This window comes from Mesoplodon densirostris, chromosome 12 (assembly GCF_025265405.1).
Source record: "Mesoplodon densirostris isolate mMesDen1 chromosome 12, mMesDen1 primary haplotype, whole genome shotgun sequence".
Taxonomy (NCBI): Eukaryota; Metazoa; Chordata; class Mammalia; order Artiodactyla; family Ziphiidae; genus Mesoplodon; species Mesoplodon densirostris.
In genome coordinates this window covers 22,927,934-22,947,330 of record NC_082672.1, presented here as the reverse complement: position 1 = coordinate 22,947,330, position 19,397 = coordinate 22,927,934, and the positions used below count along the sequence as shown (strand labels likewise).

Genomic DNA, 19,397 nt, shown 5'->3' with positions numbered 1-19,397 from the left:
CTCAGATTCCTGAACCTGAGAACTGTGGAATAATAAATGTTTTTTGCTTTAATAATATTCTATGAGTGGAACTTAATTTCCCTTGAGACGGTCTGGTGTAATAGAGACTGATCTGAATTGCAAGACATGGGTCCTAGCCTCTGGTCACTTGAATCTGTAGACCTGGGTCCTAGCTCCCAGTCACTTTCAGCTAGTTTGTACAGCTCTCACATCTCTGAGTCTCATTTCCCTGTCTGTAGTATGAGAGGACTAGACACTAGAACTTTAGTTTCCCTTAAGTGCTACAGTTCAATGTCTCTATTAATCATATGGTTTAGTCACCAGAATAAATATTGATAAAAGTCACAAAAAGAACACATCCTGGATTTTCAGGTCTCTGGATTTGGTGGCAGTGTTCCAGCGTCCTCTGTGCAGGTAGCTGTCTGTGTTCAAGTCCTGCTCTACTTTTTTTCCACCCCACCTGTTCTCTATCAATAGCCAATCAATGCTATGTACATTTTTTGGCACTTCTGTGTGTGGCCTGTGTGTGGATGCATGGGTGTGCATGTTCACAGTTCAAGCTGGGCTGCTCTGGCTCTGGATGTGTATACAGCACTGGCATTCGGGTTTGCCTCCAGCATTTTCATGGATTAACTGGCGATTCCAAAGGGGAAGGGAACCTCTTTGAGAGTTTGAGTCCTTGTTTTTCTCTTCTCATTTCCAAGGAGGTGTGTCCAGATCCCTTTGCCAGGCAGCCACTCTATAGGAACACTGGAGGCCAGGCAGTGGACTTTCCCTACTGAGTAACTGGATTTGCATTTGCAAATCAATCCTGCTTAATGTTATGTGAATATCTACTTAGCCCCATGTTAATATTCCTTCATTTTTTTTTTTTTTTTTTAAGGTGGTGCACATTTTAAAAGGAAGCATGACTTATCTAGTCCTATCCTGGAGTCCCAGTGAAGCAGCAGGAGAGGGTTGAAGGAGGAGGGTCCCAGGCCAAATTGTGGAGCAAGCAGTTTGTCACTAGTCCTGCCAAGTTTTGGCTTTCACTGAATCTCTCTGCACCCACTTTCAGATTTCTCATGCTGTTTCCACCTCATATCACAGGACAAATGTTTCTTTCCAGAAGCGATTTGAACAATCCAAACCAAGGGCAATGGCAAAGCTTTAAAATGTTTCCACTCCTTGGGGTATTTAGATGTATTTCAACAGAAGACAAAATTCTAAGGCAAAAGGATGGAACTACACGTGTCAACAAATCAGTGGGAGAAGATAGTGGGGGTATTTCTGTGGAAGGCACGGTGGTAAGCATAGGTATATTGCGACTGCCGCCTGCTCAGCCCCCTCTTAAGGCTGGTCTTCATCCTTGGTTGGAGAAGGGGGTCTGAGGGACTCTCACCCCCTCTACCCCAGCAGAGACCAAGAGATGTGGTGATGGTATGGGGGGGTCTGAGTGTGCTGCGGAGACAGACGGTTCTCACTTCATTCTGATTATTAGAAAAAGAACAAAAGAAGGGAGCGGGGGAGAGAGATGTAAGAAAAGGAAGGAGGAGAAAAAAAAAAAAAAAAAAAAGCGACTGAAAAGTCAAAGAAAAGCAAGGCAGTGGCCCGGCAACCCGGCGGAGGGGTCCCGCGCGGACCCAGGTGGGCTGGCAGCGCAGCACCCCGGCGAGCAAGGAGGAGGTGCCCACGTCCCAGCGGCCGTTCCGAGCTGCTCATTTCTCGCGAGGAGGGTCTCGCGGATTCAGGGCGCCCGGCTTTCGGGTGACCTCCGGGTCTGCCCCGCCCCCTCCCCCGGCTGGCAGCCGCGCCGGGCCCGGAGCCAGTCTCCCACTCTCTCCGGCCCCCGCAGCTTGCCCCTCGCTGCCCGTCTGGGGAGCGCCTCTCCCAACCCGCAGCGAAACTTCTCCCTCCTGCCCTGGGGCGGGATCCTGGGTGGGGCGGCTGCGCCCACGGGACGGTCCCTGCCGCCGAGCACCGAGGCTGGGGCCGCCCCAGGGCCGCGCGGGGCCCGGCCAGAAGCCGCGCGCCGCCAGGGCAGCAGCACCTGAGCCCGCTGCCCGGGCAGAGCCTTGGCGCCGGAAGCGCGGGCCGGGTGGACGGGCCCCTGAAACAGCCCGAGCCCGCGGCGGGGGGAGGGGGAGAAACGAGAACCACAAAGGGGGTGACCACGTGCCGCCGCGCGCCAGCGGGGCCGAGGACCTACGGAAACGGACCCCTTCACCCACCCGCCCACCACCCCTGGGAGCACCCGGGGTACCCCGAGCACCCTGCACCAGCTCGAAGGCAGACCCAACCGCTAAGCTTCAACGTTCTCGCCCTAACTTTCCTCCAACTTCTCTGTAAGGAGGAACCTGCCGCCCCGCCCGCCCCCTGGCCGCCGCGATCTGCACTTGAACTCCGCGGAGCCGGCCGTCCACCTTGCGCCACCCCGAGCGCCGGCTAGGAGCGGCTGTCGGGAAGCCCCGATGACCTCTCCAGAAAGAGCGTGAAGAAGGCTTCGGCCGCCGCGCTCGGCCCAGGCGCCAGGGCGGCTCCATCGGGGAACTCGGAGCAGCAGAGCCGGGGAAGGTGGTGGAGCATGACCGCGCGGCCCCTGGGGACCTCAGTGCAGTGATGCCGACATGTAAGTCCCCCCCACCTTCAGCTCAGAATTCCTTCACACCTTTACCTGTGTCTCCCCCTGCCCCAACCCAAGGGCTTTGTAAGGACTTCAACCGCATTGACGGAATAAACCGGTTTGTCTTCCCTTGGCCCCTCGAGGCACTGAGGGGTGAGCTGCTGCTGCCTGACGGAACTGTGACATGTGTGTGCCGCTGGCTTTTTTCCAGCGAGAGGTAAACCTCACGTTTGGGCGGCGTAAAGCATAATAAAAAGGGCAGGGCTTCAAGAATGGGGAAAAGGTTTTGGATTCAAATTAAACAAGGAGTCACCCGCGCGGCTGCTCCATCCAGGGGCCTCGCCCTGCCAAGAAGCCGCTCTCCTGGATCAGCACCTGGGGGCTTAGAAGGTACTAGTATGCCGAGAAAATGTTGACTTTACACATTGCCACCCTTGACTGTAGAAGTTATTCTTGGATCTTTGGATTATTTGAATGTTTTTTTTTTTTTTTAAAGCGCGCAGAAAATGTTCACGGTGTACTTTGTAGATTAAAAAGTAATTAAAGAAGATGCCATTGAACGTGATAGGATCTGTGAAGGGTCTTGTATAGATGTTGAAGTGGGGAGTATAGGGCGATGAAACGCTTAGAGAAACCTAATGGGTTTTGCCTCTGGAATTGTCATCCAAGTGGTGAGGTGCCTCAGGGCGACCCTGCGGAAGGGCCACCGAGCACCCCCTAGCCTTCCAGAATGGAAAAAGGAAGGTTGTTCTGTGAAGGACCAAGCTTATTATTGTGGCCAACTCAGAACTTACCTTTTCTTGTAATATATAATTTTCCCTCTGGTGTTTTGTTTAACCTTGGGCAGACACCCCGACAGACATTTTACTCCCTTCCACGAATATACAGCAGTTTCTAGAAATTGATATTCACCCTCCCTCCCCCAACTTCTGGAGCCTTATTTATTTCCACTTAAATTTCCTCTTTCAGTGTAATACCCAGGAAGAGACAAGCCCCTGAGGCCTTTGTCCATTCCTTGCACCGTCTGCCTCCCTCCCTCCAGCACACATTTTCAAAATAGGAAAAAGGGTTAGTGCCCAGAAGCCTAGCACTTGGCAGCTTTGTTCCTGGTAGTGAGCAGTATAATTAGAAAGGAACCACTTATTTTTATTAAACTGCATGTGAAGTAATTCCACACCTGTGAGTTTTAAAGTTTCATTTACCCAGTGGAATTAGCAAGGTATAACCTGGAAGAATTTATTTTGGGATACAGCCAACAGTCTCATATAAGACTTGTTCTCATATACAGGCAACACATTTTGAATGAATGTGAGTTTGTTTTAAACTTCAGTTTTTTCTGAAAATATAGTAAGGTTTTTAACAGCAGATATTTGTCTAGCTTCCTTTCTGCTTTTCTAGGTGATTTAAATCTTATGGGGAAAAAACTACGTTACACATGAAGAAAATATGAATACCAGGTTTTAAAATAAAAGATGTGAAACTGATCAACAAGTGATGTAAAAAGTTTCTGACTGTGAAATTAAGTTATATAGTCCATTTGAATTCTATATGATTAAAACGATCTTATGTCATTATATAGTAAAAGCATGAATATTTAATCACATGTAATTATGGAGTTTAATACCCTGATTTGAGTTTCTTTATTGAGCTATTTTGACAGAAAGTTTTTCCATTTCTTGCCAGATTATAACTGTTTCTTTTTTCCCTTTTGCTGTTTATAATTCATATGGAATGGTTTAAGATTATCTGATTCTTTTTAGATATTAGTATGTTAGAGTATATGGAAGTAATACCAACCTTTCCAAGGTAAATATTCCTACTATCTTGTTGAAAAACGTTCAAAAGGGAAACATAAACTATATTATCTATCTTTTAAATTTTAATTTTGATAGATTTAAATACACAAATTGTTTAAGTATATTTTCTGCCTACTCCTGTGGATAGAATATATATTGTTACACTCAAATTCTGGAATTACAGACTTTATAAATATACTTTGGAGTTGTAGTGACTGCATATTTTTCATACCGTAAGAAATTTAATAGATTTAGTAAAACTTGCATTAATTGGTCTCAAGCTGCATGAAGCTACTGTTCCATTTATGGCTTATATAAATTACATGACATTGTGCTTTTCCAATGTGAATGGTGAATGAGGCTATTGTCTCTTGGCTTATGGGAAATATTAGAAGCTTGTAGCTTTACTGCCCAACTAGACATGTCACTCTGATTTCTGGAAATAATGATTTGAAAGAGAATCAGTTTATATATTAAAAATAAACTGACAACCACTTCCTTAAACCTGACCATTTTTCTGAATGTCCATGTCTTACAAGAGTTTACATCTCTGATGGGATGATCAAAAATTTCTTGAAACTATTTAGACTTTAGACTAAATAGGAAAAGACTTTGTTCAGTGTGTGTGGCATGCTTGGGCAAAAACTACATCTTTCCACTTCATTTCTAATGTGATGACATTATTACATTACCTACATTGGATGACATTAAGAAACACACTGAGTGACTGGGGCGATAGCATTTAAAGGACATTTCAATCATAACTAAAAATGCCAATAAAACTTGGGTGTGCTACTTGAGTGTCATCTTACTTTCCTTTATGAGCATTTCTCAGGATGAAATTATTTGGAATGCCTTAAGGAAAACTTTAATATTGCTGTATTGAAAACATTTATAGCATATATGACCAAGGCTTAACATATTTAGTATTGAATTGGTTAAAAAATCACAAATCACTAGAAAGAAAAGTATTTATAATGGAAAATTATACAAATGACTTGAATATGCCAATATGAACAAAGGAAATCCAAATGAGACATTATTTCTTCTATCAAACTGGCAATGATTAAAGCAATAATACTCAGTAGTGATGAAAGTGTCATCAGATGAACACTGATACCCTTCAGTGTTAATGTGTATGTGTATATTTAACTTTATTTAGAAATAGTTTTAAACCTACAGAGAAGTTGCAAAAATAACACAAAGAACAGCTGTATACTCTTTACACAGAAACACTTATTGTAAATATTTACCCCATTCGTTTTATCATTTTTCTTCTTCTCTTCTCCCCTCCACTGTCTGTACATACGTACGTACACACGTACACACACACACACACACACACACACAATTTTTTTACGGAACCATCTGAAAGTAACCTACATTCATCAGGGCTTCAGGGTTTACTTTTTTAATTGAAATTTTAATTGAGGTATTTGTTAATTCACATGCAATTTTAAGAAATAATACAGAGACAGCCCACATACCCTTTACCCAGTTTCTCCTAATGGTGACATTTTGCAAAACTAAAGTACAATATCACAACCAGGATATTGATACAATACACCTCTCTTTTTCAGATTTTCCCTGTTTTACATGTATTTGTGTGTGTGTGTGTGTGTGTGTATTTCTCATGATTACCTTTTAATTTCATTTATGATAAAGCCAGTTACGTACATTATAGCTCAAATAAGGGTCAAGATTTGTGCAGATTTGAAGAATAAATCATTCTGCCTTTTTGAAGTGTGTGTGGGGTGAACCCAACTTAATAAAAGAAGTTACAATGAGTAATAGAATAGCACTTCTCTTTTTATTCATTGTTTAGGCTCAGGAACATGATCTTTAACCAGAAAATGAAACAAAATTGTAAGCAGGCTTGAATAAACCAAATTACCATCGTTTTTACTCTGGAAGAATTAAGGTATTCTCTGTGCTACTCCTCATGTCCCTTTCTGAAAAGCTTTGCCATAGAAATACAGTTGGCATATGGAGAATAAAGTTACTTCTGACTATTGCTGATATTAAGAGAATTAGTACCATGTTAATTTCTCCACCAATTTCAAAATTTCTTCACTAATTTCTCTTTGTGACTTTTAGGGGAGTCAGTAAGAGTAAAGAGATGGAAGACAGTAGGTTTTTTAGACTTTAATGCATTTGGATTAAATGACATCTACAAGGAGTCATATCGACACTTAAAACAATTCCTATAAAAGGGTTGAATTCTAAAGCTTTCTGACACAGGATTTAAGTATATTGTATCTTGTAGCCTATATACATTGAAAAGGAGAGTGAGTTTGCAATAGAGGTAGCTTGTTTCTCAAAAAGGACAGTTGAGTTGGAAGGCAGGTGACACAGGGGGTCTTTTTGGCTCTGACACCACCGATTATGTGATCTTGGGCAAGTAGTTTAACATCATAGTTTTTTCATCTGTGAAATGATAGGTTTTATTGTGTAACTTTTAGATTCTTTTCAGGTTATAGAAGGCTATGACTCTTTTTACTTAAAAAATATTCTTGTTCTTTTCAATAGAACTTTGAGGTCACAACTTGAGTGACACAAAATTGTACTGTGTTTTTTGTAGTTCCTGTTTGGAACCTTAGTAATCCTGTTCAGGATTTTCCATTCTTATGAGAAAGTTGTTTAAATCCCAGGGATGTGTCTTTGCTAATTGGTCCCCTGAGAAGACATACAGTGCTTTCCTTCCTCTGTTCTATTCTTAATTTATTTGTTTCTGTTCTAAACAGTAAAGAGGATGAAAGGTGGCGTGTCATATGGTTTATGTTGGTTACAAGTTCTTGCCCTGTCCTGGGTTCCTTTTCTGTACAAAGTGATGGAGTCCTGAGAACTGGAATGCATTAAGCCCTTGGTTGTCCTTTGCAGATCTTGTCTGATAGGATTGCAGGCAGCTTTTATAAAATAGCTTCAGGAGTGAATATGGAATTCCTAAGTGTCGGAACCTTTTATAGCAAGAAAAAGTTGCATGAGCACATGAAATAGTATTGAGTGTCATCAAACTAATGAACCTCATTCCCTGAGTATCGTTTAGAGAGCACAGGAACATAAGAGGAGGCCACTATTCACATATTGATAACGGAGGATTTTCATGCGCCACAAAGATTAAGAAGCTAGGAGTTCTCCTGGGCTGATACTTCCTTCTATTAATATCTATAAGGCTGGGAGCCAGGCTTCACTGGTTTGCCCCTTTATTCCTCTGGGCCTCAGTTTCCTCCTCGGTGAAATGAGGAGGTTAGACTTCATCTTTGGTCCTTCAGATGATAACTTCTTTGAATATATAATTGTTCTTTTGTTTCAGAAGCACACTCATTCATCCCCAACATGAATGGGAAACACCTCATTCATCCAGCATCAATGGGAAATGGACCCATTCTTCCAAAAAAGTGAACTTTCCACGTGGCAAAAGTTTACAGGCTACCCTTTTTAAAGCGCTCACTAAGTTCCATGCAATGTTACATCTAGTTCTTTTTGGTGGATAATATTCTATTTACAGAAGAGAAAATAGGCTCAAAGTTTAAGTACTTGACCCTGCCCCCAAAGCACACGGTAAATAGAAGCACCAGGATGTAACTACATGCTATTCCAGAGTTCACATCCATTATTATTATGTTATTATTAATGACTCCCTATAACATCTTGCTTCTTGTAAACAGTAACACTGATTTTAATTTCGAATATTTTGATGGATGTATCTGAAAATATACCTTCCATACAAAAATCCTCTATTATTATTGTTTTTTAAAAATTTTTATTGGAGTATAGTTGATTTACAATGTTGTGCAAAAATGCTCTTTAGAACGTAGCCTTTTTCTCATGTAGAATTTCCCCTAGGAGCTGCATGATGCTGAAGCTTGTAGTTTGGTGAATATGAAAACATGTCCTGAATATCAGATACTATTTTAAATTTCTGTAAGAATGGCATACATGAATAATCCATTTCTTCTCTGTTCTAAGTAGGTCCCAGAAGTAGCCACAAAGTCAATAGATTGGTTTTGGCTTATAACATTGATCCTATTGTCTGTTCCTGGTTAAGTCCTTTCTTTTGGTTTTGCTGTTGACAGAATAACCACACTTATATTAGAATGCTCGGCATGGTAGTAAAAATAAAAATAGCTAATATTTATTGAGGACTTGCTGAATGTTAGGCACATTTCTTAAATGACATGATTTGATTTAATCATCCAGCTGCTCCATAGACTCTTTTCTATTGTTCCTATTTTACAGGTGAAAACTAGGAGGCACAAGGTGGTGAAGTCAATTTTCCAAGGGTTGCATAGTTCATAAGTAGCAAACCCAGGTCTGTCTGACTCTAGATCTTGTTCTCTTTGTTACTTAAGTAGTCTCTAACAGTAAAAGACAGATTGAAAATGCAGGCTTAAGGCAAGTGCAAGAATCAGTTTGATGTCTATTTTTGCTTATTCAAGTATTTCTCCTACAACTTTTTGGTTTTCTATTTAGTATTATACATTTTATTCCAGATAAGCAACCTTCAGGAGAAAAGGTATTACTGTGGCCCTAAAGTATCTTATTAGTTGCTCCTCTTTTTAGAAATAAAATGACTCTCAATTACCACTTATAATCAAAGTAACTCTCTTTGGGGATTTTGAGATCTGGAGGTTTCTTACTGCTACTCACCTGTTCTTCCTGCCTCATGACTCTTCTGCTCACCAGTTCATTTATGGTCCCTTTTTGTGACTGGCTTTTACAGCTGCTGCCCCCTTCAGTGGTTTGCCTTTTTTGATAGGGCTGAGTCAATGAAAAGTATCACACCACTGTCTGAAGCCAAGATAATATGTATGTCCCCATCTAAATCATTAAGTGTAATTTTGAGTTTAAAGATGACACTGTTGGACTTCCCTGGTGGTGCAGTGGTCAAGAATCTGCCTGCCAATGCAGAGGCCACGGGTTCGATCCCTGGTCCGGGAAGATCCCACATGCCTCTGAGCAACTAAACTCATGCATCACAACTACTGAGCCTGCGAGGCACAACTACTGAGCCCAGGTGCCACAACAACTGAAGCCTGTGCGCCTAGAGCTGGTGCTCTGCAACAACAGAAGCCACAGCAATGGGAAGTCCATGCACCGCAACGAAGAGTAGCCCCCCTCACCACAACTAGAGAAAGCCCGCGTGCAGCAATGAAGACCCAACACAGCCAAAAATAAATAAATAAAATTTAAAAAAATGTTAAAAAAAATGAGCCTCTTGTACGGAGAATTATTTGAGAGTTTTCAAAGCAGCACCCCTCCATCTAATGTCATTTGTTAGTTTCTATAATACTTGGTGTTTACTAGCCATTTAAAAACTTTGATAGCTATTATTATATATAAAGAAATTAATCTTTTTAGAATGTTAGTGCTTCTGTACTTAATTTTAGGGGAAGGAAGAAAGTTTGGGCACTTAAATTTTATTTTAAAGATTTCCATTTGTGAAGCAGCAGATGTTATAAAATGAAAACATTTCCCTAGAGCCTAAATTTCTGGGAGATTATAGAAGAGGTTGATAAAAACATCCTCTTGCTACTCAGATGGGCATGTGACTGGTGATGCTGAAGGTTGATGCCAAAATTTTTTTTTTAATAAGTGATTTTTTTCTTGTATTATCTGAATACTTCCCCATCTTCATGAAGAAATCATCTATTATATATTCGTTGATAAGGAAGGTGCCACCAAGTGGCAAATAAAATGCATGGATTTTTTTTCTTTTGCCTAATTAGCTTAAAGGGGATGCTTAGTTTATCATCTTCAAAGTTTCTTTTTTTTATTTGGAAGCAAGGCTGAATCTGAAGGTTCCTATTTTCCAGTACCTGCTGGAAACCTATAGATTTTATTGACCAAATGCCTTACTGAATCTAAGTGTCCTGACTGTTGCTTTTTTCCATGACAGGATGTTTCACTCAGGCCGAATGTGGAGCTGTCATTCGAAATGGAAACCAAGTTCTCTTTTGTTCTTATTTGCTTTATATATTGTGTATGTTCCTGCCTTAGGTAAGTAAGACTCTTTTTCTTTCAAACTCAGAATTTAATAATGATTACATTGCCTTCAGTATAAATGTGCCTCTTATTTGTTGACGTTTTATGTCCTTACAGGCTTTTTCTGTCCATGGCCTCTCATTCCTCTTTAATTATGTGTGAATTCTATTACTTTGATCATTGTTTTATTTTCTAATGAGAGTATTTCTTTAATCTTAGCTACATTTCTTTTAGTTTTATTTATCTTGCCCATAGTGAATGATGAGATAGCTACATATCTGACATTAAAAATGTGCTAGCTGTTTCTTCTACGGTTGAATAAATATACAGTACTTCATTCTCTCTCTTTTCAAATTTTCATTCAGTTCTTTATGAAAAGTAAAGTATAGGTTTTGCTATTTTTATTTATTGCCAAGTATCAGACAGGAATTTGAAATAAAGTTTTTAGATCATGAAGGTTATTTAGTTGACTTAAAATGGTGTGACAAAGTTAATTTTAATTACAGTACTTCTGGAATGAAAATATTTAATTTTTAAAAAGAGTACAATTTTTTTCTCAACTTTGAAATAAGACCTTTTTAGCTGTTATTGAAAGCCAAATTTTCTATAAACAGCTAATTATATGAATGAGCCAATAAGAACTTGAGGAATGTGAATGATCTTTAAAAGTTATCTGGTTTTGTTACTTGAGCAAATTGCATTTTTCTTAAGCCCATTTTGTTATACACTTTTTATTTTTTTTACTGGTGTCTTTATTCAGTTTATTATATTTTCCTTTAGAGTGAAGTCATTACTCATGAAGTCTTATGTATTGAGTACTTGGGATTTACTCAAGATTTTATACATTCCATGTTTATAACATACCTGTATGTTATTATAAATAATACATTTAACAAATCTGGAAATAGATTATCTGCTAAAATTGCTAATTCATGGATCAAGATATTTAACTAGTGTTTAATATACAAATACTTTTTTCCAAGCCATCAGGTAGTTTCAGCTACTTACTTGGGAAATCCCTGGTACTTGTTTACAGGCTTCAAAACACAATTGATCTTTGAGTGGTTTTTTTTGGTGTATTTGTTTCAATTTCCTTATAAAGTCTATCTTTCTGTTACTTTCGTTGCCAGAAAGAGGAAGCACACTTGTAAAGAGATCTGAAAATTATATATACATTAGATTTTTATCATGTACAGTGTTGAGCTATTTCTTAACTTTCAAAAGTGACCCTCCAGGAGCCAATTACATGGTGTAAGATAAATTATGAGATTAAAATTCATTTTTGTTAGGTCATAGCATTTGTAAATTTTCAAGGTCTTCTTCAAACCTTAAATTGGGATTTTTTATTTTAGATGTCAACATTTTATTTGGTATATGCACCTTCATTATTTTAATCATTTGAATAAATGAAACACATGTTTTTAGACTAAGTAAATGGGGTCAACTGGGCTGAGACTAGGATGGTGCAAGGGAAGCACCTGGGATGTAAAATTTAAGGAGGTGCTCATTCTCAAGGGCATGGGAATCAAAGTAATTAAATGTGTTTTTAAGTTACTGTCTGACACAAGAAATCTTTTTAAAAATTTTCTTTTATTACCTCACATGGTGTGTGCATCACCTAAGGCTTTGTGACAGATAGTTACCTGTGTTTTCTCATGAAGCCAGAATGTTTTGTGTCTATATATCTTAAATATGATATTTTTGAAGAACATCTGGTGCTTAACTGTGATTTATGTCTCTGTATAGGCATTCTTTGACTGTTTTCACTTCTCTGGATGACCCCTAGGTGATCTCATCGAATCCAGTGGCTTTCAGTGGCATCTTGACGCCAGTGTCTCCTCAGTCTTTATCTTTGTACCCGGCCCCTTCTTGGACCTGGAGTCATTTCTTGGGTTGCTTATTCTTATACACTTGGATATATAATAGTCCCCAAACTTCACATGTGTGAACAGGGTTCTTTTTTTTTATATTAACTTTTTAAAAAAAATTATTTATTATTGGCTGCGTTGGGTCTTCGTTGCTGCATACGAGATTTGTCTAGTTGCAGTGAGCGGCGGCTACTCTTCGTTGCGGTGCACGGGCTTCTCGTTGCAGTGGCTTCTGTTTGTTGCAGAGCACGGGCTCTAGGCTCACAGGCTTCAGTAGCTGTGACTCGCAGGCTCCAGAGCGCAGCCTCAATAGTTGTGGTGCACAGGATTTGTTGCTCCGTGGCATGTGGGATCTTCCCGGACCAGGGCTTGAACCCATGTCCCCTGTGTTGGCAGGCGGATTCTTAACCACTGTGCCACCAGGGAAGCCCTGAACAAGATTCTTGATTCCTACCTCCGATCCTCAAATATGCTTCACTCTCATGCATTACAGTGCATCCTACTATCCTGCTAGTCTCTCCTACAGTCACTATGTTTTAGACACATGTCCTTTCTATTCCTTAGCCATGCTTTCTTAGTACTCTCTTCTCCCTAATCCACATGTGCCTGGTTCTTTTTTGATACTCAGGTCTTAATTATTACCATCTCAGATAAGTCTGCCTATCCCCCAATTCAAAGGAGTCCCCTTGTCACTCTCATTTCACCCTTTAGGGATAATCTATTGATTTTGGTTACTCTCTTGGTTGTTAATATTTTGTTAATTTGACTGCTGTAGCTGGGTTAGAGGGTTGGCAAAACCTCTTGATTGTTAAGCTTGACACTTAGTTCAGATGATTAAAAATTAGGATCCTGTAGTTTAATTCTGATAATATCCACAATTTAACTCATAAAATAGAACTGCAATGTTAAATCTTCTAAGTAAGTTAACATTTGTAGTTTCGTGGACATTTACAAATGGTATACAAGGTTTATGCCCTTTAGGATTTTAAAAAGTAGTATAGAAACAGAATACCTTGTCTCTTGATAGGTGATGAATATAACTTTTAATAAGAACTGCAGTAAAATAACATTTGAATATTTAAACCGGTCCCACAGAAGTACAAATTACAAAATATGATTGCTTTTTACCCACTAGCTTGACAGTATTTAGAAAGGTTGATAGCATCCAGTATTATTAAAGTTTAGGTAAAGAAGACACACTAACACTGTTGGCTCTGTCTTTTGGGAGAGTAATTGGGCAACATTTTTTTAAAGAGTAAGAATGTGCATTTTCTTTGACATATCACTCCCACATGTAGGCATCTATCCTATAGAAATAAAAACCATAAATATATAGAGAACTATGTACCCATATGTTAATTGTAGCATTGTTATAGCAAACAATTGGTAGAGAGTCTGATTGTTCATCAACAAGGGAATGGTTGTATAAATTATTTTATATTCATATCATGCAATACTGTGAAGCCATTCAAAACTATGTATATTGGCTTGGAAAGATAATAAAGTTAAGTTAAAAAGCAAATTACAGAACAATATAAGATTATCCTAGATTTGTAATAAGTTGTACTACAAAACTGGGATTATTGTGTATGTATACTTTTGTGTAAGACTGTATAAACATTAATAAATGTTTCATAAAACATGGAATGATACACATCAGGTTTTAAAATGGGTTATCACAGGGGTGTAAAGTGGATTATCTCAGGGTGGGAGTGAGAAAGGGGGAGGTGATGGAACTTCATACAGCTCTGAATGATTTGCCTTGTTACAATGAACATGTATTACTGTAGTAATTTGAGAAAACAAAAAATCCTAATAAGATTCTTTGGTATTAAAAAAAGAAGCCGCAGGGGCTTCCCTGGTGGCGCAGTGGTTGAGAGTCCGCCTGCCAATACAGGGGATATGGGTTCGTGCCCCGCTCCTGGAAGATCCCACATGCTGCAGAATGGCTGGGCCCATGACCCATGGCTGCTGAGCCTGCGCGTCCAGAGCCTGTGCTTTGCAGCAGGAGAGGCCACAGCAGTGAGAGGCCCAAGTACTGCAAAAAAATAAAAATAAATAATAAATAATAAATAATAAAAAAAAGAAGCTGCATTAAAAAAACTGCCAGAGGGACTGTTGACGTGTATGAATATTATACTTTTATAAGTATTGTTATAATGGTTAGTCATGTAACCATTACTCCAGCTCTTCCTTCACTTGTTATGAGTCTCTAAAAGGTGTTTCAAGTAAGAACCTCATTTTATGTAGCGTGACACACTATGATCTGAAGATGAATGATGCTATCTCAAGCAGACAGAAGGCTGTGGCTTCAAATAGAGTGGGAAACAGAGAGCCAAGAGCCAACGAATTCCTTAGCAACCAGGAGCCTGTTTCCACACAGATAGCCTTAGTCACGAGCACTGAGGGAGGAGCCTCCCTTCTCTCCTGAAAATCGATGACATCAGCAGATTATTTCAAAGCTCAATGTTATTCTGATAGTTATGATACATCAACAGCTAAAAAGGGAAATGTTTCTGAAAGTACAGTCTGGCCTGAATTGTGTGCTTTCTAGCCCAGAGGACAGCACAGTTCTGGAAGGCAGATGATTGGACTAATCTTGTGTTGTTTTTGGTTTGTGTGTTAATTTTACTCATGATGATCAATTACATTGCAATTTGTATTGGAGTGTTAGACATCTTTTATACATATTTTTATATGCAGTCAAATGGCTTTCGAATGCATAGAAAAATAATCCCTTTATAAATCTGACAGGTTTTTTTCTAGCCATTTTAATATTAATATGTCATTAATTACTAAATAAGTATATTTGAAAGGTCAAAAATAAGGCTCTACTTGTGCAAACTATTCTTATTAAGTGAAGAACGAGCCAGAGTAATGCTTAAGTGACTAACAGAAAACTATAATATATGACAATAAATATTTGTGGGTTTGTTTTTTTTTTTTCAGTTAGGGTCAAAGTGCTCCAAATTACTGTCTGAAGCTTTCAGCTAAAAGGCTGTTTTCCCATTCTACACTTCAGATTAGAAGAGCCAATGTGATTGAATAAGCAAACCTTAGAAAGTTGTATACAGAAGTTTCTTTGATGCATCTTCCCTGTAGATAATTGCCTACCTTCATATACCTTTGAGATGATCTGATTTTGATGTAGGTAAATATGAAATCCTACATTGGGGTCATAGAGTCAATTACATAAATGTGGAATGAGGGTGACTCATCTTGTCACCACAGTGACTATCTCAAGTGACTAAGCAGTGTGATGGGGCCTCCAGTGAAACTGACACCATGTAGGAAGATTGAGGTGTTAGCAGAGAGTCTTCCCCTTCGCTGGTCAGATCACGCTCGTCTCCAGGCATGGTTGTCATCCTTTAGAGAGAGTTCATAAGCAGAGTATCTAGACCAGGCAGATCAGCCTGGTGATGAGTCTCGAGCAATCTGAGGAACGTTTCAGAGCATCTCTGTCTCCACTGTTATGTGAAGCATTTGTGGGGCTGGGTTGCAGCTGTGGACTCATGCCCTTTGAGTCAGCCACCGCGTTGTTGCTTTGGTGTAACAATTTGGTTTGTTTTGAAAGATAAAAATCTTGCTGAATTTAAAAAATTGATTTAAATGGCACATTTACTTTGGAATAGTGATGTCAGTAAGAATGAGATAGTGGTCTTTAGATGTTTGAAGAGTGTTCATTTGGAAGTGAAAACAGACTTAGTCTTAAGTATTTTGGGGGTTGCTGCTCCAAGTACCAAATGACTCAGTAACTGGTTGCCAAAAGATAAAGCCAGCTGACCTTCGAAATCGCCATCACTGACGATGAAGAAGGTATGAAGGAGTCTTAATTTTGAAGACGAATTTGTACTAAAAACCGTGAAGGCCTCCTCAACCTACAGTTTAATCATAGAGTGAGTGTGTGTGTGTTATAGAACTTTTGTGGGTTTTTTTTTTTTTTTTTTTTTTTTTTTTTTTTTTTGCTCCCTCACACCCTCCTTTGGTAACTGTAAGGTTATTTTCCATGTCTGCAAGTCTGTCTCTGTTTTGTAAGTAAGTTCATTAGTGCTGTTTTTCAGATCCCACATATAAGTGATATCATATGATATTTGTCTTTGTCTGATTTACTTCCCTTAGTATGATAATCTCTAGGTCCATACATGTTGCTGCAGAGAGAGCCTGTTTTTTTGATGTACACATTCTTTTAATAGTTACCGCAGAAGTTTCTTCTGTGTGTATTTCCTTTCAATTTTAGCAGGTAAGCTCTATACTCAATTAGAGATTGGGAAGGTAACTTTCTTAGACAAGATAAACCTGGGGAACTCTAGACTTTGGCAGGTACAAAATTTTCTGCCACTTTCAAATTAATAATTCTTTATGGAGTTTTCCTTTTATTTTCAGCAAGCAGAATATGTGCTTTTAGGCACCATTCTTCCTAAGATTTCAGTGTCATAGTATTTAGTAAATTAAAAATGTGGAAAAGAACAAAATGGAAAAGAACCAAGGAGAGAGGGAAAAAAAACTTATTCCAGATTTAATGAGTAAATATGATTTATAAGGTGGGGCAGCAGGGTAGGAAAGTAAGGAGGTTAGATGACAAAATATATTAATCTGACAATGAACACGAAGTCACAATATTATAAACCTCTTATCCCCTTCACTGAACAAAGATGATTAAACACCTAAAAAAAAAAAAAAGGTCATTTGCCAGCACATGGGTGGTGGCTATCACCAGTTCAGATGAACCTATTTAACCATTACCAAAAAAACAAACCTCTCAGAGAGGAATAAAGTAATCCAGTGGGAACCGTGTTACTACTGTATTTCTATGGTTAAGACTAATTATCTTGATTTTTTCAAAAATCTTTTAAACTATTTATAGCAAATTACTCTTTTTAGATGAGAGCTCCTTTGTCAGGAAAATAGTTTGAATTATTTGATGTCAAAATATCTTGGTTTACAGTTATTCCTAAACCAGGCTCATCTTAAACTTGTGGTTTAAAAATGATACAATTTTTTTTAATTACAGAATTTTCTCTAATAAATCAACTATTATGAGTCAAAAAAGATGCCTCTGCTAATACATTCTGCTCCCAGCTTGGTGCTGCTAGTTTAGATAAAGGGAAGTGAGAAACTGTTGGCAGTAGAGCCAGGTGATGGATTGTGTCAACCCCTTTGAAAATCAAAAATTTTTTCATCTCTTTAATTACAAAATTACACTAATCACTATTATTGAACTATGCAAAGCTATAAGAATGAGTTAATGCTTATGATTTTTACAAATATGTAAACAAAATGGTATTTTTAGAAGATTCTTTACCTGGTTGAAACTTTAAAGAATACTGTTAAAGTAAAATACAGATCTGAAAAGAAGAAAACACTCTTAATGGGAATACAGTATTAATCACTGCTTTTAAACACATCCACAGTTTCTTCCTTCCTTTTTTTTTGCCTTAAATATATGCACAGAAATATGGCATCATATACAACTAACACTGGCCTCAATTGAGTATAAGTAACAGTTTTACTGGGTTACTGGCTTTAATGAAGAGAATCTTAAGACAGAAAATTAGGGTTTTCTAGTCATAGTGATTTGATTGTCTTCAGTACTGATGCTACAGGGGGTGAGGAAAGCTAGAAAGCTAGGCTTATAGAGATATTTTGCCTCCATATTGGGTTTTTTAGAGAGAATGAACTCCCATGTATATACACTAAGGCATCATGGAATATGGTCCCCACTTCTTCCTGAATTCTCTGAATCGGTGTCTCCTGACTGGGTCATCAGAGGTGAAAATTAGGTTTTTACTTGGACTGCTAATCTCATCTCTCTTTAGAATGGTAATCTGAAAATCTGTTACTTGTAGTAAGTTCATGACCAAAAAACTTCTGTAACAATACTGATGAAGTACAAATATATCAATAAACAATAAGGTCTGTGGTTCTCTCAGAGCCTTTGCTAACTTGACATAGGACTTTCCTTCCAGTTCAGTAAGCCCTGATACTTTCATTGGTGTTTGTTTAGGACTCTCATTACTTCTCATCACCTGACTTGCTTACCTGTCTCTCACACACACATATTAGAGAGGTCTGACTTTTTCAGTAACTGTTTCAGAGGAAAGTTCTCTCTGAATTTGCAACAATTACTTTTTAAAAAGAATTGAGATGTAATTGACGTGTAACTTTATATTATGCGACTGTTTCTTAGATTTAAGGTCCTGTCAGTTTACAGACTTGATGCTGTGATTGTGATGCCACAGAAGAGGTTTTCAGTAAATGTGTAGTGAATGAAACAAATTGCTTTCCAAGCTGTCCTTTTGTGACTTTGGATTTTCCTTACCAAAGTGAGTCTAGAAGATCTAACTGTTAGGTATTCTTAATCAGAACCTTTTCCCTGCCCCAATATTATTAAAGTAAATTAAACATTTGTGACAGCACTATAGTACTTAATGGAGTTACAGAGAACATAGTTAGCATGCTACTTTTAAGTGCATTTAAAAGCTGAGGGCTATGTCACAATAATATCATAATATTTGAGTGTTGCACATGTGTGTGTATCAGATATGTATCAGACTCTTTTCAAAGTCCTGGCTATACAGAGCTAAATCATGATCCTTAAACTCAAGAAGTTTTAGTGTTGATAAGGAGACTGACATGAGACAAATAGGAAGCACTGTGATAGGTGGTCTAATAGAATTGTGACTGTGATATCAAGGGATAACAGAAGAGATCTCAGAAAAGTTTGCACAGAGAAGGTAATGTTAAAACTGCATCTTCTAGCAGGGGTGATGAAAAAATACTTACAAAATCACATGGCTTTGTCATTGACCATTTGAAGAGCTTTCCCTATAATCAGATTGGATGGCTGGCTGTAAAAACTGATTGCAAGCCAAAGCAATCTTGAGAAAGAAAAACGGAGCTGGAGGAATCCCTGACTTCAGACTATACTACAAAGCTACAGTAATCAAGACAGTATGGTACTGGCACAAAAACAGAAATATAGATCAATGGAACAGGATAGAAAGCCCAGAGATAAACCCACGCACATATGGTCACCTTATTTTTGATAAAGGAGGCAAGAATATACAATGGAGAAAACACAGCTTCTTCAATATGTGGTGCTGGGAAAACTGGACAGCTCCATGTAAAAGAATGAAATTAGAACAC

At 38.6% G+C, this 19,397-nt stretch overlaps 1 protein-coding gene across 5 annotated transcripts in view; it reads left to right on the top strand.

Moving 5' to 3' along the window:
- Positions 1 to 2,016: 2,016 nt before the first annotated feature.
- ADGRG6 (adhesion G protein-coupled receptor G6) overlaps positions 2,017 to 19,397 on the top strand; it is a 138,398-nt gene continuing 121,017 nt past the window's right edge. For 3 of the 5 annotated variants that reach the window (XM_060115355.1, XM_060115350.1, XM_060115353.1), the window contains exons 1-2: positions 2,017 to 2,608; positions 10,298 to 10,398. In XM_060115355.1, the coding sequence (XP_059971338.1) occupies positions 2,607 to 2,608; positions 10,298 to 10,398 (103 nt within the window). In that variant the 5' untranslated portion in view covers positions 2,017 to 2,606. Of the gene's footprint in view, positions 2,609 to 2,667; positions 2,993 to 8,637; positions 8,711 to 10,297; positions 10,399 to 19,397 lie in introns of those variants that run through there. The other 2 variants (XM_060115352.1, XM_060115351.1) reach the window with 2 other exon arrangements.